The 14228-nt window shown below is 49.4% G+C and overlaps 2 protein-coding genes across 2 annotated transcripts in view; one reads left to right on the forward strand and one right to left on the reverse strand.

Annotated features, from left to right (window-relative positions):
• Idua (alpha-L-iduronidase) overlaps positions 1–14228 on the reverse strand; it is a 79992-nt gene that overhangs the window by 41594 nt on the left and 24170 nt on the right. The gene's annotated exons all lie outside the window — the stretch shown is intronic.
• On the forward strand, positions 722–8404 carry LOC149349935 (uncharacterized). The gene is made up of 2 exons (XM_089578909.1): positions 722–2203; positions 8273–8404. Exons 1-2 carry the CDS (start codon positions 854–856, stop codon positions 8390–8392), a joined length of 1470 nt encoding a protein of 489 aa, XP_089435035.1. The 5' UTR covers positions 722–853; the 3' UTR covers positions 8393–8404.

Consider the following 14228-nt stretch of genomic DNA (forward strand, 5'->3'; position numbering starts at 1 on the left):
AGGATGTCTAAAAATACAGATGTGCAGTAAAGCTTCAAGATCAAGTTATGTGATATTTTTCTCTAAGTAGCTATTGCATGACCTCAACCCCGCGCACGCTAGCAAACCAGCAAACACTTCAGTGTCAGTAACAAGGGTTCCATTTATCTACTAAGTTAAATCAGATAAATTAATAAATAAATAAATAATAGGCTAAATAAATTATAAAAGCTTCATAGGAAAGGTAGTGCTGTGTCGAGACGCTTTTTGCAAAGAATATAAATCGTGTCTGTGCGCTTCGAACAGAATGTGAACCGTCCGCACCTATACTGTGAGAGGAGCGTTTAGTGTGCGCTCGATGGGAATTATAGGCCATGTTAGTCTTCAAATACGTACGTCACTTATTTATTTAATGGTGCTAGCCATTCCTGCGGCAATGAGCCACTGTTTTTTGTTACATTCCTTTCACACAAATGGGAATCCAAGGCGCTCATAATTATATCTTGCGATCTCGCATTCAGATTACGCAAAAAACGTAGCCGATGTGCGATCAGGAAGGTTATGAATGATATGCTTCCGTCATAAACAATTTTCATTTCCGTTTTCTATGCGCAGATATCTCAGACTGAGAGAAGAGGAAGAAGTTGGTTACTGCAAAGAAAAAAAAAAGAGGCTAGAAATTTCAGTGTCATTCAACCCGAGGACATCATCATCATCATCATCAGTCTCGCACCTGCTTTGATCGAAGACGAGCCAAGTTTCATTCCAGCAGGGAGCGCCTGCTGGAATCGACGTCAGAGAGCGAGCGAAGGAAGTTTGCTTGCGGCACTCCTCGAGGACCGGTGCGGCCTACGGAGATTTCGCACCTCCTGCGATGGCTTCAGAGAACTCAACACGGCCGCGTAAAGCTCGCCACGCCGCTAAGCGAGCCGCTGAACCTCCGAAAGGAAATGACCTATGCTGCTTGAGGAACATTCTACGCAGCGAGCTGCGTGCACTCATGAGCTGCACGAACGCCCCCTCTACTACCAACCCGCAGCGCAAGCTTGCGGCTACAAAGCTACGTGGCAAAGGTGGCTCCGCACGAGTTCAGGTTCCGACTGGTCAGAAACGGCGCTCGCTTCGTGTGGCGCCAACGCCGAGGCGTCGACGTCCTCAAGTCGCCTTAACACCTGAAGAGGTGAGCCTTGCACTGCATATAGTGCGCAGCTTCAAAAGCCCAGAAAAGACTGACGAGAGTACCAACGAAGTAAACATGGCTCAGCAGAAAACCTCGGTGAATTTGGCTGAAGAAGACCTAAGCTCCCAAAGTCATGCGTCGAAGCAGAAAAAACCAGAACATTTAACGGCCGCTGAAGCGTCGGCGAAGGCAACGACCTACGGGGACGACGCTGTTGAGAGCAGCACCGGGGAGAAGCTTCAGGTTTCAGGACAAGAGAACAAATACAGTGAAGCACAAGACGAAGGACGGCCAGGTTCCGCACAAGACTGCAACCAGTTGTCGCGTGGCCCACTTGGTTGGTATGACGGCGAGGAAGCCACCAGCACGAGTGAAGCGACGGCTACAGTGCCGGTAACTGAGTCGCCCAGTCACCTGTACAGCACGCCAACAGCACTAGGCGAGTTTCTCGATGCAACGCCTTTCCCTGAGAGCACGTTGCCCTCTTGCGAGGGTCGTGAGTACGGCGTGCCCGAGTTCAGCATTTACGTCGAAGACGAAAGCCCGGACAACAACCTCGGGCCGCCCACCCAGAGTTCATCTGCCACCGGTGCACAGAATTACTTGGCCCCGGCCCGTCAACCGCTTGCCGAGATACGGGTGCAACCAGAAATCAGCACAACACCTCGATCAGCTGGGATGTGCCACACACAGCCGTCTTCCTCCCCCAACGAGTATTGTGGGTCCAGCTACTGTGAAGAGCCCCAAAGTGTGTGCATGCATTCTCTCTTTCGAAATCCATACCAAGCCCTCTGGCGAAACAACGAAGTCCCGGAGTGGCAGGTGATGGGGTATGAAGAACAAGACTTGCAGCGGCGACATCCCGAAGAAGTGCTGTGCACACTCTCGGAGCCGGAGGCTCAGGCACGACTGCGTCGCATGTTGCGAGAAAACGAGCTTCTGAGGCAGGAGCTTCGACTGGGAAGCATGGAGAAAGCTGCCGCTCGACACAAACCTGGGCCATGCAAAGAGCATCCTCGGGAGGCGGCCATGTTGGACGGACAGGTGAGAGCAGGAATGTCTCTTTATGAACGGTAGCGCACAGGGCAGGCCAATCCCCTGCTTATTACAAAACGCGGAGAGTTTTGTCTCCGCATTATATTCCCTTTTAACGAATTCATATGACGCAAGCATATAATGGCGAATCCTCCTTGCCCTTAACAAGCAATCGCGTGGTGGCTGCTTAGAAGCCCAATTCAGGCCTCGTCCAGGTTGCTCCAAGGACATATTTTAATAGTGGCACGTGAAGAAATAAATGCATGGGATCTCGCTTAGGGTGGTATCTGTTGGCTTTGTTGAGTACGCAGGGTGACCAGATCTTTGGGAGTCGCGGATTGAGTGGATTTGGCACGAAGCCAACGGAACGACACACACTGTCAAGCTGCCATTTTTATTAACACACACACAGAGCAAAGAAAAGGTGAAACGGCGACGGCGCACCAACGGATACATGGCGCCATCACGTGAGTGGCCATTACACTACTAACACTCCCCCTTAACGGACAGTCATTGCGCCCACACTTTTGATGCCCAAACATTCACAGTGCTTGAGAGTCGTTCTTGCATTTAAGACCTTAGTGAAGAGGTCAGCACAGTTGTTCGACGACTCGACGTACTGGAGTTGTATCTTTCCCTCTTCCACCTTTTCTCTCAGGAAATAATACTTGAGGTCAATGTGTTTGCTTCTATCTGAAGCAACTTGGCTTTTCGCAAGCGCAATTGCACCCTGGTTGTCAGCCATTAAAATTCGTGCGCATTAATTCCTTCATGAGATTATGGAACCACATTACTTCTTTCGTAGCTTGGCACATTGCGACATATTCTGCTTCGACTGTTGACAATGCAGTGATTCGCTGCTTCTTGCTACTCAAGGAAATTGCAGCACCAGCTAGCGTGAACACGTACCCGCTGAATGACTTCCTGTCAGCCTTGTCACTAGCACAGTCTGCGTCACAAAAGGCTTGTATACACTTCCAGTTCTCTGGTAGACTAGTGCATTATTCTTTGTATGCTTCACATAGCGAAGAATATGCTTTATCTCATTCCAATGTTCATCTCTGGGAAGTTCATTGAACTGGCTCATGTAAGTAGTCGCAAAAGCCAAGTCCGGCCTTGTGCCTCCGGCAAGGTAAAGCAATGCACCAATTGCTTGTCTGTACTTGCGAGGTAGGTCCTCACTTGATGAGTTATTGTTGTCTCCTCTTTGGTGCTTGCTTCCAGGATCCAAAGGGAACGATGCTGCCTTTGCGTCTGACATGCCAAACGTCTTCAGTATGTCGTTAGCGTAGGCCGTCTGGTCCAGCGTTAGTTTTCCATCTCTTTCTCTCTTCAGTCGTATGGAAAGAATGTAGCTAGCCTCACCGAAGTCTTTTGCATCGAATACTTGACCCAAGCTGCTATTGAAGTCGGCAATCTCTTTCTCATCTTCTGCGATGATCAGCATGTCATCAACGTAGACTCCTACGATGAGGTTCTTCTTGTTGATATAAACACAGGGTTCTGCTTTTGACTTTGTCATCCCTTCTGACTTGAGCATTTTATCCAAAGCAAGGTTCCACTCCCGTCCAGACTGTCGTAGCCCGTAAAGGCTCTTCTTCAGAAGGCAGACTTCATCCTTCTTACAGTCATTCAAAGGCTGCGGTAGTTCCATGTAGACGGTCTCCTTCAGAATACAATTTAAGTATGCTGCCGTGATGTTCATCTGATGGATCTTCCAATTTCTCTCAACTGCTATGGCCAGCAGTGTCCTGATGGACCTCAGCTTCACTACAGGAGAGAAGGGTTCCTTGTAATCGGTACCTTTCACTTGTGAATATCCGCATGCAACCAACCGTGCTTTGTACCGCTCTAGGTCACCATTTTCATTGTACATCATGCGGAACACCCACTTGCATTTTACGACTTGTCTGTATTTCGGACGTGGCACTAGCTCCCATGTATTGGAAGCTTCGAGGCTGTCCAGTTAACTCTGTATAGCTGCTTTCCATTCCTCCTTGTATGGTGCAGATAAGGCTTCATGTAAAGTTTCTGGATCTCTTTGGCTGTTTTGCCTGGCTATGCAGCAGCCGTGACATTCCTTTTGACGTGGTTTCTTGTTTGCTAGTCTTTCCGACCGTCTTAGCGCCTGTGTACCACAATCTGCCACGCTGGACAGTCGCTGCGTAGCTCCTTCGTCCTGTGTAGTTGCCTCGTCTTCATCAGCTGATGAGCCAACTTCTTCAGCATAGTTGCAATCAGTATCATTGCGATCTGAACTACCAACATCATGTGGCTCGCTCAAGCTGTTTTCAACTTGTAACATGACAGTGCAATCAGTGTTGCTATGTGCTTCAGTCTTGCTACTTGCAACTTGGGTAAGCTTGCATGGAAAGCACTCTTCTTCAAAGGTAACGTCTCGACTTACAAAGAAGCGATCTTCCTCCTGGTTCCACAGCTTGTACCCCTTCACTCCTTCTGGGTAGCCGGCCAGTATGCACTCTTCTGCTTTTGGGTCCAACTTGCTCCCCTTGCACCGTCTGTTTCACAGACTCTATGCTCTGCACCCAAACACTCTTAGGTGGTCCAGTCTCACTTCTCCCCCTGTCCACAGAGCTTCTGGTGACTCTCCTACAATCGCCTTCGATGGGCACTTGTTTCTGATGTGACTTGCAGTGACAACGGCATCAGCCCAGTGACTGTTGGTGACACCTGATTCGATGAGAAGGCGCCTCGTCGTGTCAAGCAACGTTTGGTTCATTCTCTCTGCGACTCCATTGTGCTCAGGTGTGCCAGGAATGGTCAACTGGTGCCTTATGCCATGCTTGGCCAGATACTCGTTGAACTCTTTGCTTGTGTACTCTCCTCCATTGCCACTGCGCAAGGTCTTCACTTTCGTGTTGTGCAGATTTTCCGCCATGCGGCTTTACTGGTCAAACTTCTCAAGCACTTCGCTCTTGGCCTTCATGGGCTACACAACAGTATATCTGGAGTAGTCGTCTGTGAAGGTAACAAAGTAATTGAGCCCCCTTTGGTCGTTGGTGTGATCCTTCCAACCACGTCTGAATGCACCAGCTCCAGTGGAACCTTAGCCCGTGTTGCCTCGGCCCTTTGGGAAACTGCTTCGCCTAAGCTTCCCCAGACAACATTTGTCACATTTGTCCTTCACAGGGTCTTCACTAGCTCCGCAGAGACGTCGAACAGCATCCTGATGAAGGTGGCCTAGTCGTCTGTGGCACAAAGCTGTGTCTTTGGTCTTTGCCATCTTCGTCGACATTGTTTCTTCCTTAACAGAGTACAGTCGTCCTTCTCGAGTTCCAGTAAGGATCAGTTCACCAGTGTCCTTTGTAACTTCGGCTTTGCTCCCTGCGAACGTCAAGTGCAAACCTCGCTCTTCAATTCTTCCGACTGATAGTAAGTTGCAGTTCAACTCGGGCACATAAAGGACATCTTCTAACGTGATGAACGACCCACCACACTCTTCAGATAGTTGAATCTGAACTCTTCCTTTCCCCATGACACTCATGGATTCTTTGTCTGCCGTTTCCACTCCTGACTCGCATGGCTTGAAATCAGTGATCTTTGCCTTGTTCGATGTCATGTGATCTGTAGCACCGCTATCAAGATGCCACACATAAGGAGGTGATGTTATCACATTTTTGGCCCATAAAGCCATCTGTGTTGCAATCTTTGCCTGTGATGAGTTTCTCTTCTTCTCGTCGTCCGCTTCATCTTGAAACTGGTCACAATCTTTGGCTATATGACCAATTTTGCCACAAGCCAAGCATCGCACCTTCTTCCTTTGCATACTTGAGGTACACTGACGAACCTTCTCTTCCTTCTTGACAGTGAGTTGATAATGCACCTTCTCATTGGGTTGCTTGCTGTCAGTCCTTAATCGAGCTTTAGTGACTAGGGCCCTTGTCTGACTCTCTTCGTCGCTTAACCGATCTTCCTCATGACGCAGCTTTCTTTTTTCTTCGATCAGCAGCCTTGTCTTCACTGCTTTGGTCGAGAGGGTTTGCTCATCTTGCTCCAAGTTCAGAATAAGCGGTTCATATGAGTCAGGAAGCCCCATTAGCATCACTAATGCAACCTCTTTGTCTGTAAATGCATAGCCTGCGCTTGACAACTTCCTATGCAGCACCATCAATCTTCCTAGATAATCTTGCATTGACTCGTCTCTCTTCATTTTTACATTGAAAAAATCGCGCATCAACTGGAGTATATGCAAGAGTCCAAACTTTGAGTGCATTTCCTGCAGCGTATTCCAGGCTTCTTTTGCAGTTCTGCAAGTCCCGATGTCATCCAAGTAGTTGTCCTCGACGATAAGGAACAGAAAGGTCAGGGCCTTGTTGTCAGTCTGCTTTTCTCGCTCGTTCATTTCTCTATTCGAGAATCCGGGGTCGATCGCTTCCCAGCATCCCTTCTGTACGAGAGCAGCTCTTGCCCTTATCGACCATGTGCGATAGCTACCTGATGACAACTTCGGCAGTCTAAACTCGTCTAATGCCGACATGTTCCCTTATCGTGGAATGCAAGAGGGACTACCCACGTCTTTTTCGAAGCTGTTTCTCAGTTAGCGTACGCGAAAACGATTTGTCGGTCACTTCTTCCCGAAAAATTTCGCCACCAACATCCACTGAAAAGAATTTGTCAGTCACTTCTTCCTGACAAATTTGCCGCACTCATGCCCGACGAGTCGAAGCGTCTTCCGTACGCATCCAACGCGGAGCTTGCAGCAACGCCGGTGTCGCGTGACGGTCAGTCCTTCTTACAAAAAAAAAAAAAAAACGAACTTCTCACTTTACGGGCACACACCACTTGTCAGTCAGTCACTTCTTCCCGACAGTTTCACAACGCTCACGCCTGTCTAAAACTTCCGAAGACATCGGCACGACGTAGAGAAGGTGGTGTAGCTTGACGTTCTCTTCAACGTGGTCGCACCTTTTCATCACTCAATCAATGCAATCCGTCTCATTTCTTCCAAAAATGCGGTCGATGCGTTGTCCTGGGCCCATAACCTGTTGGTTTTGTTGAGTACGCAGGGTGACCAGATCTTTCAGAGTCGCGGATTGAGTGGATTTGGCACGAAGCCAACGCAACGACCTTGGAGCAAGGAAAATGGGAACGACACACATTGTTAAGCTGCCATTTTTTATTAACACACACCCAGAGCAACGAAAAGGTGAAACGGTGACGGCGCACCTAAGGACCTCCTTGGGCGCACCAACGGATACATGGCGCCATCTCGTGAGTGGCCATTACACTACTAACAGTATCCTGTCTTGAAAGGTCTTGGTTTCCGTTGAATAGTGAACGGAGTATCGCGTTCTAGTGCCTAAACCCTCCTTTCTACGGCAATCAGTTTAGAAAAGTGGATGTGGTGGCGCTGAAAGAGTACCTCTTGTTTTTAACGCACCTCCTTCAAAACAAGTTGCATAATATTTTGCCAGTAGAAGTAATTTATAATATGCTTCTTTTTATCTGAGCTAGGTTAAAAGCTTTTTTAATTCATGTTTGAGCACAACATTCCTTTCATCACTTGGCAGAACGGCGTCCGCAGCTGCGGGGCTGCCCACAGCACGCTCACGCTAGGGTTCCTCTCCATGCGCCCACAGTCAGCACATACAGAGCTTATACATGGTCTACTGCATAGCTCACGGCACCGTAATATAGGGTTCGTCCTTAGTGAAGCTTCCTTAGTACAGCGGTGGCCTTGCGGTACAGCATCCGCCTCGTATTCGGCAGGTGCTGGGTGCGATCCCCACTGCCGCCGGGGACCCACAGGTTTTCTAATGGGTCCAAGATTATTTCCTGGCGTGTTTTTCGGCAGGGCTGCGCTTATTAGGTACGCCGGAGCGGAGGTCTGTGGTTAGTTTTATTTCCCTGGGGACCGTTGACGCACACCAGGATCTATGTACAGGAGTATTTTCGCACTGCGCGCTTCTGTCTAGAAGCAGCCACCACGGCCGGGAATCTCGGCAGTACGCGCCACACTAGAGCTGAAGTATTCGCGAGTCCAAGATAAGCATGATCGCAACTTTGAGCCCGGGCTGTGTTTACACGTAGTGATGCCACCGCTTTGTTCTCTCACAGGTCCCCGCCGGGCCAAGCACAGCCCCACCAGAGGGGAACAACTGGGGCTCGCACGTGGGGCGGCTGCCGAAGCCGTCACCTGCCGCTCCCGGTGGCCGGCCTCGTGCGAAGACTGTCTGAGGAGACAGAGAAATAAACTTTTTTTTTTTCTCCCAATCTTCCATTGTATGACATGCTGCGAATGATGGCTTCCTGGAGGCAGTATAACTCTTGTGCTTCCGTTCGGGACACCGTGATTCCAACATTATTTCATTTACATGCGCTAACGATCCCGTCATTCCCCTATCCTTGCTTGGCCAGTAACATCCCTGTTAGCTATTTAACGGGAGAAGGAACGAAATAGTTTACTAGCCCACCGAAGTGAATGAAAAAAAAAACTGCCTCTCCCGTAATCGAGAGTAGAGTAAGCATGAAATGTTTACGGGCATAACATATTGGTTGTAGATGGTACTAGTCGAAATCTTGAAATGGGTCTAGTGTTCACCACACCACACCACACTCTTCTTGTTGCGTCGAAGAGATCGCCTGCAGTAGTGCGGGCTTAGGTAGGCAGGCGCAAACCGTGGCGGCCTGGTCGCTTTCCGGAGCGGCTGCATAATCATGGCGTTGTCGGCAGCGGCGAGCAGTCTTTTGCTATGGCGTATCACTCGCAAAGCGATCGCTTTCCGCAAGACGCTTCCTCCCTCCCCTTCATCAGGCCCCATTGTTCGGCTTAAACAGCTGTGAAATGGCGGCATTGAAATGCAGGACGTTGAAGAAGCGTACGCGGACACGACGAGACGCAGGCCTGACAAGAATGTACAAGCAGCGCGTTCTAATACTCCGCGAGCGTGAAAACATCTGCCTGCCAAAGGGGCAAACGTCATGAGCTGAAGGCCCAAAGGCCGGTCTTTTACATACGTGAGTGTGGGACCGCAGCGGCATCCTTGGGACGTCGCGGAAGCGGCCCCCCACGGTCCTCTCTCGTAGAGTCTCGTTACATCTCGTACGGTGCCCGGATGCTCTCGTTTCAGTGCCCGGATGTTGGCTCTCGGTCTCGGCGTGACATCACCACACTGCCAACAACAGGAGCTAAAAGCATTTCATGCTTAAAAAGATCGTGATGTACAGCCGACCAATGCTTTAATGATCTACTGCAAGCCTTGCCTGGTCGGTCGACTCCTTGAGAACTCAGCGAAGACCGGCTAACACACGTCGTGAAGGCGAGGTAGTAATGTAGATTACACAGCGCTAAAATACGTGGCCAAAAAGGATGAAAAGAACGTGCGCGGGCTTGCCACGGTCTTTGGAAATATATCTACGCACAGCAGATAGCGTGCGCTAGTTAGCCTTCGAATGCAGTACTTCGCCCTCACTCAGCCGTGCTTGTAACTGAGCGACGTCGTTGATTCGGGCCGAGAACCTTCGAAAAACGTGCTTCCTTCTCACTGGGCACCTTGAAGACTTCCTAAAGACATCGAGGAGAGTTATATAAATAAGCCCGTCATCTCTTCCTTTATGACTACGCACAGCCACCGCAGTTATAGCATTCAAAAACAATGTTCAGCAATCTAGACCAAAGATCACACACAGGGCCCGCACCAGCCGTCCCCATTCAATGCTAGTCTTCGCCATCTGCGCTGGCCGCGAATCACAACACTACACACGCTATCTCACACCGCGTACTTGGAAGTCAGCGACAAGTTCTCCGGCTACCCACGCGGAATTACTACATTGCTGATAATAGTCCTGCCACCCTGCCGCCGTCAAACGGGCTCCGACGTATTGCCCTGCTGCGACGACCAGGCTGGCCCGGGCCAGCGCCGCCGCCTTTGCGAGCCTCGATACTTTCTCGCCTTCTCCGATGTAGAATCCTAAAACGACGGGCTGAACAACGTCGCCAGCACCGCTGGCAAAATTAACTGCTTCGTGGCCACTGTTCACGCCGACTAAGAAGGAGCGCGCCACACAGGCGCCCCTCGTTTGAAGTACCGAAAGGTCTTCTGTAACGACACGCTTCGAATGCCGACACGATGACTTGACAGCAGTTCTCAGCCCGGCCGCCTAATCCTGCACAATTGCCAGAGGTGGCTGGCAACGTCGTCGGAAGGCGGAAAGGATAAAAAAACTATAGAACAAAAAATTATGAAAATCACAAAAAGCTCCGAGCTAAATCACGTTACAAAAAGCCGAGTGTGAAAAAATAAAAGACAGCAGCTAAGTACGAAAAGCAACATCGCTACCTTTCTTGGAAGGGTGGTGGACATGGCGTTTGTCTTCTGAACATGGATGCGGGATAGGATCCCGGCAGCGCCGATGACATTATGTTTATGGAGCCGAAATGAAAAAACGTCAGCGTGGTTCGCGATGTCAGTGCACTTTAAGAAAACCTAGGTATTCAAAATTCATCCGGAGCCATCCGCTGCGGCGTGTCTCAAAACCCATGTGCAGCCCCAGAGTTGATCCGTTTTCTGCGCAGTGTTATGAAGGAACAGCTAGCACCCTCTCCGTCTTTCTCATTAATCGAATAAGGCTCAGTCAGTCAATCAGAACAGCCTTATTTCGGAGCCAGATGAAGACCCCAGAGGGTGGGTCACCTTTCGGCTATAGACCGCTGTTTATCCAGCTCCACCGTGTATGGACAAGAGCTCCAGGTTGTGTGTGCGCCTGCGTGTGCGTGTGCGTGTGCGCTTGTGAGCGGGGGCGGAGGGGTAAGGAGCGCGTTGCATGTGAAAAGCATATATTCGGTGTCTGCGATCTGATGAGAACAACACGGGGAGTTTGGGTCCTCTGCGGAAGCCGAATAAATACCGTTTGTGCGGGGTAAGCAGCACGTTGGTTTGGATTACGACGAATTCAGTGTTGTTGTCAGATGAGATGTGGATATAGAGGAGGGAGCAAGGTGCGCTCCTCTTTCATGCACTCGTAGTGCTCGTTTACCTGTTTAGTTAGCTCGAACTTCGCCCATAGGTAAGTAGTCTCTCGTTAGATCATGCGGTGGTATATAGGATAGTATATAGGACGAGCCCAGTCCATGCTGAACCTCGTGAGCACGCTCGACAAGCCGGTACATCGGAAATGCGCGGAATGCAATGAATCTTCTACCTTATATCACATCAGAGTTTGCCAACAAACCCAGCTAGCACCAAAGATAAACAGCCCCATTATAGGACGCTGCAGAAGCCTGGAAGACCAGCTCATGCTTATCAACCGGGCTCACTCGAAGCTGAGGCCTCTGGAGACCTGGACTAGGGGCCCTACGGCCCCCACCGAAAATAGTTTTCTTTTCTGTTTCCCTCTCTCTCCGGCCCATAGTGCGAACCGCGAGCGGGTGGCAGTGCTGCTTCGTCGTCGTCATCGGCCGGACATTGAAAGTAATCTCACGAAGTAAATATGATGGATCGCTTTGACTAAGAACGCTTGGTAACAGACTCGTAAGATGAATAAGTATGGAAATAACCATCTATGCCTATGTTTCGGCTCTCTTCTTTGCCCTGTCGAAAGAAAAATCACAGCATTAGTGAACACACGTTTGCTTGGGCCTTCATTGCGGAAGCCTCGCTCCTCCTGCCAAAACACACGCCTTGTGCAGGACAACCATCATAGATTCTTTCAAATGAAAGTTCAGACATTGAGTTGATGGGGGCCACTGTCAGGGCCGTCGAGGGCTTCTGCTTTTCTCCAGCAAATTGTGGACACTGTCAACGCTCTTCGTCTCGTTTCGTGGGAATTGCAGAAAACCAAGACGCCGGAAGGAACGAGAGCATTGGTGCGATCGGGCTCTCAGCGTATATGATATGCACCCACTGTGCAGTTTGATCAATATATAGGATATAATATCAGGTCTCCCAGTTAGTGTAATGTTGACTACAAAATAATTTAATTTTTTTCTTACATGCTTCTTTCGGTTTCAGCAGCCGAATGACGGCTGTGACCTAAAAGGCTATTTGAAGTGACGTGAAGCATACAAAAACTGCAGTATGGTCGCTGCTTTCTTCGTTTCAATTACATGCCAACTATTAAGCCAGTCCAAGAGTCGTGATGTCAAAAAATAAACAAACAGCGAATATATCGCAGTTTTTGCATGACTCGCGTCACCTTAAATAGTCTATGACGTCACAGCCATCGTTCGACTGCTGAAACCGAAACAACAAAAAAAAATCTGTTATAAAATATTTAACTCCCGTAGGTAAATACCACGTCGTGTCTCATGTACGCTATTGTGTTGCGCATAACTGCAAACAAAAAAGCACGCATGCAAAAATTTCATGCCTCTCCTCGCGATATGGGGCGGGGGGCGCTCAGAGCGGCTGGGCGTTTGATGATGCCGGCGTCGATGTAACCCGCGCTCTTTCGGCGTGTAGGCGCGAGACGTCTAGCTTCCTCCTCGTGTCCCCTAGGATGTCTAAAAATACAGATGTGCAGTAAAGCTTCAAGATCAAGTTATGTGATATTTTTCTCTAAGCAGCTATTGCATGACCTCAACCCCGCGCACGCTAGCAAACCAGCAAACACTTCAGTGTCAGTAACAAGGGTTCCATTTATCTACTAATTTAAATCAGATAAATTAATAAATAAATAAATAATAGGCTAAATAAATTATAAAAGCTTCATAGGAAAGGTAGTGCTGTGTCGAGACGCTTTTTGCAAAGAATATAAATCGTGTCTGTGCGCTTCGAACAGAATGTGAACCGTCCGCACCTATACTGTGAGAGGAGCGTTTAGTGTGCGCTCGATGGGAATTATAGGTCATGTTAGTCTTCAAATACGTACGTCACTTATTTATTTAATGGTGCTAGCCATTCCTGCGGCAATGAGCCACTGTTTTTGTTACATTCCTTTCACACAAATGGGAATCCAAGGCGCTCATAATTATATCTTGCGATCTCGCATTCAGATTACGCAAAAAACGTAGCCGATGTGCGATCAGGAACGTTATAAATGATATGCTTCCTTCATAAACAATTTTCATTTCCGTATTCTATGCGCAGATATCTCAGACTGGGAGAAGAAGAAAAAGTTGGTTACTGCAAAGAAAAAAAAGAGGCTAGAAATTTCAGTCTCGCACCTGCTTTGATCGAAGACTAGCCAAGTTTCATTCCAGCAGGGAGCGCCTGCTGGAAACGACGACAGAGAGCGAGCGAAGGAAGATTGCGTGCGGTAACCCTCGAGGACCGGTGCGGCCTACGGAGATTTCGCACCTCCTGCGATGGCTTCAGAGAACTCAACACGGCCGCGTAAAGCTCGCCACGCCGCTAAGCGAGCCGCTGAACCTCCGAAAGGAAATGACCTATGCTGCTTGAGGAACATTCTACGCAGCGAGCTGCGTGCACTCATGAGCTGCACGAACGCCCCCTCTACTACCAACCCGCAGCGCAAGTTTGCGGCTACAAAGCTACGTGGCAAAGGTGGCTCAGCACGAGTTCAGGTTCCGACTGGTCAGAAACGGCGCTCGCTTCGTGTGGCGCCAACGCCGAGGCGTCGACGTCCTCAAGTCACCTTAACACCTGAAGAGGTGAGCCTTGTATTGCATATAGTGCGCAGCTTCAAAAGGCCAGGAAAGACTGACGAGAGTACCAGCGAAGTAAACATGGCTCAGCAGAAAACCTCGGTGAATTTGGCTGAAGAAGACCTAAGCTCCCAAAGTCATGCGTCGAAGCAGAAAAAACCAGAACATTTAACGGCCGCTGAAGCGTCGGCGAAGGCAACGACCTACGGGGACGACGCTGTTGAGAGCAGCACCGGGGAGAAGTTTCATTTTTCAGGACAAGAGAACAAATACAGTGAAGCACAAGACGAAGGACGGCCAGGTTCCGCACAAGACCAATTGTCGCGTGGCCCATTTGGTTGTTATGACGGCGAGGAAGCCACCAGCACTAGTGAAGCGACGGCTACAGTCCAGGTAACTGAGCGGCCCAGACCCGTCTACAGGACATCAACGGCACTTGGCGAGTTTCTCGATGCAACGCCTTTCCCT

This window comes from Amblyomma mixtum, chromosome 3 (genome assembly GCF_055824585.1).
Source record: "Amblyomma mixtum isolate Tamu chromosome 3, ASM5582458v1, whole genome shotgun sequence".
NCBI classification, from domain to species: Eukaryota; Metazoa; Arthropoda; class Arachnida; order Ixodida; family Ixodidae; genus Amblyomma; species Amblyomma mixtum.

Coding starts and splice junctions, on each gene's coding strand:
- LOC149349935 (XM_089578909.1), top strand. CDS start 854: ATGGCTTCAGAGAACTCAACACGGCCGCGTAAAGCTCGCCACGCCGCT. Junction 2,204..8,272: donor CGGCCATGTTGGACGGACAG/GTGAGAGCAGGA, acceptor GTTCTCTCACAG/GTCCCCGCCGGGCCAAGCAC.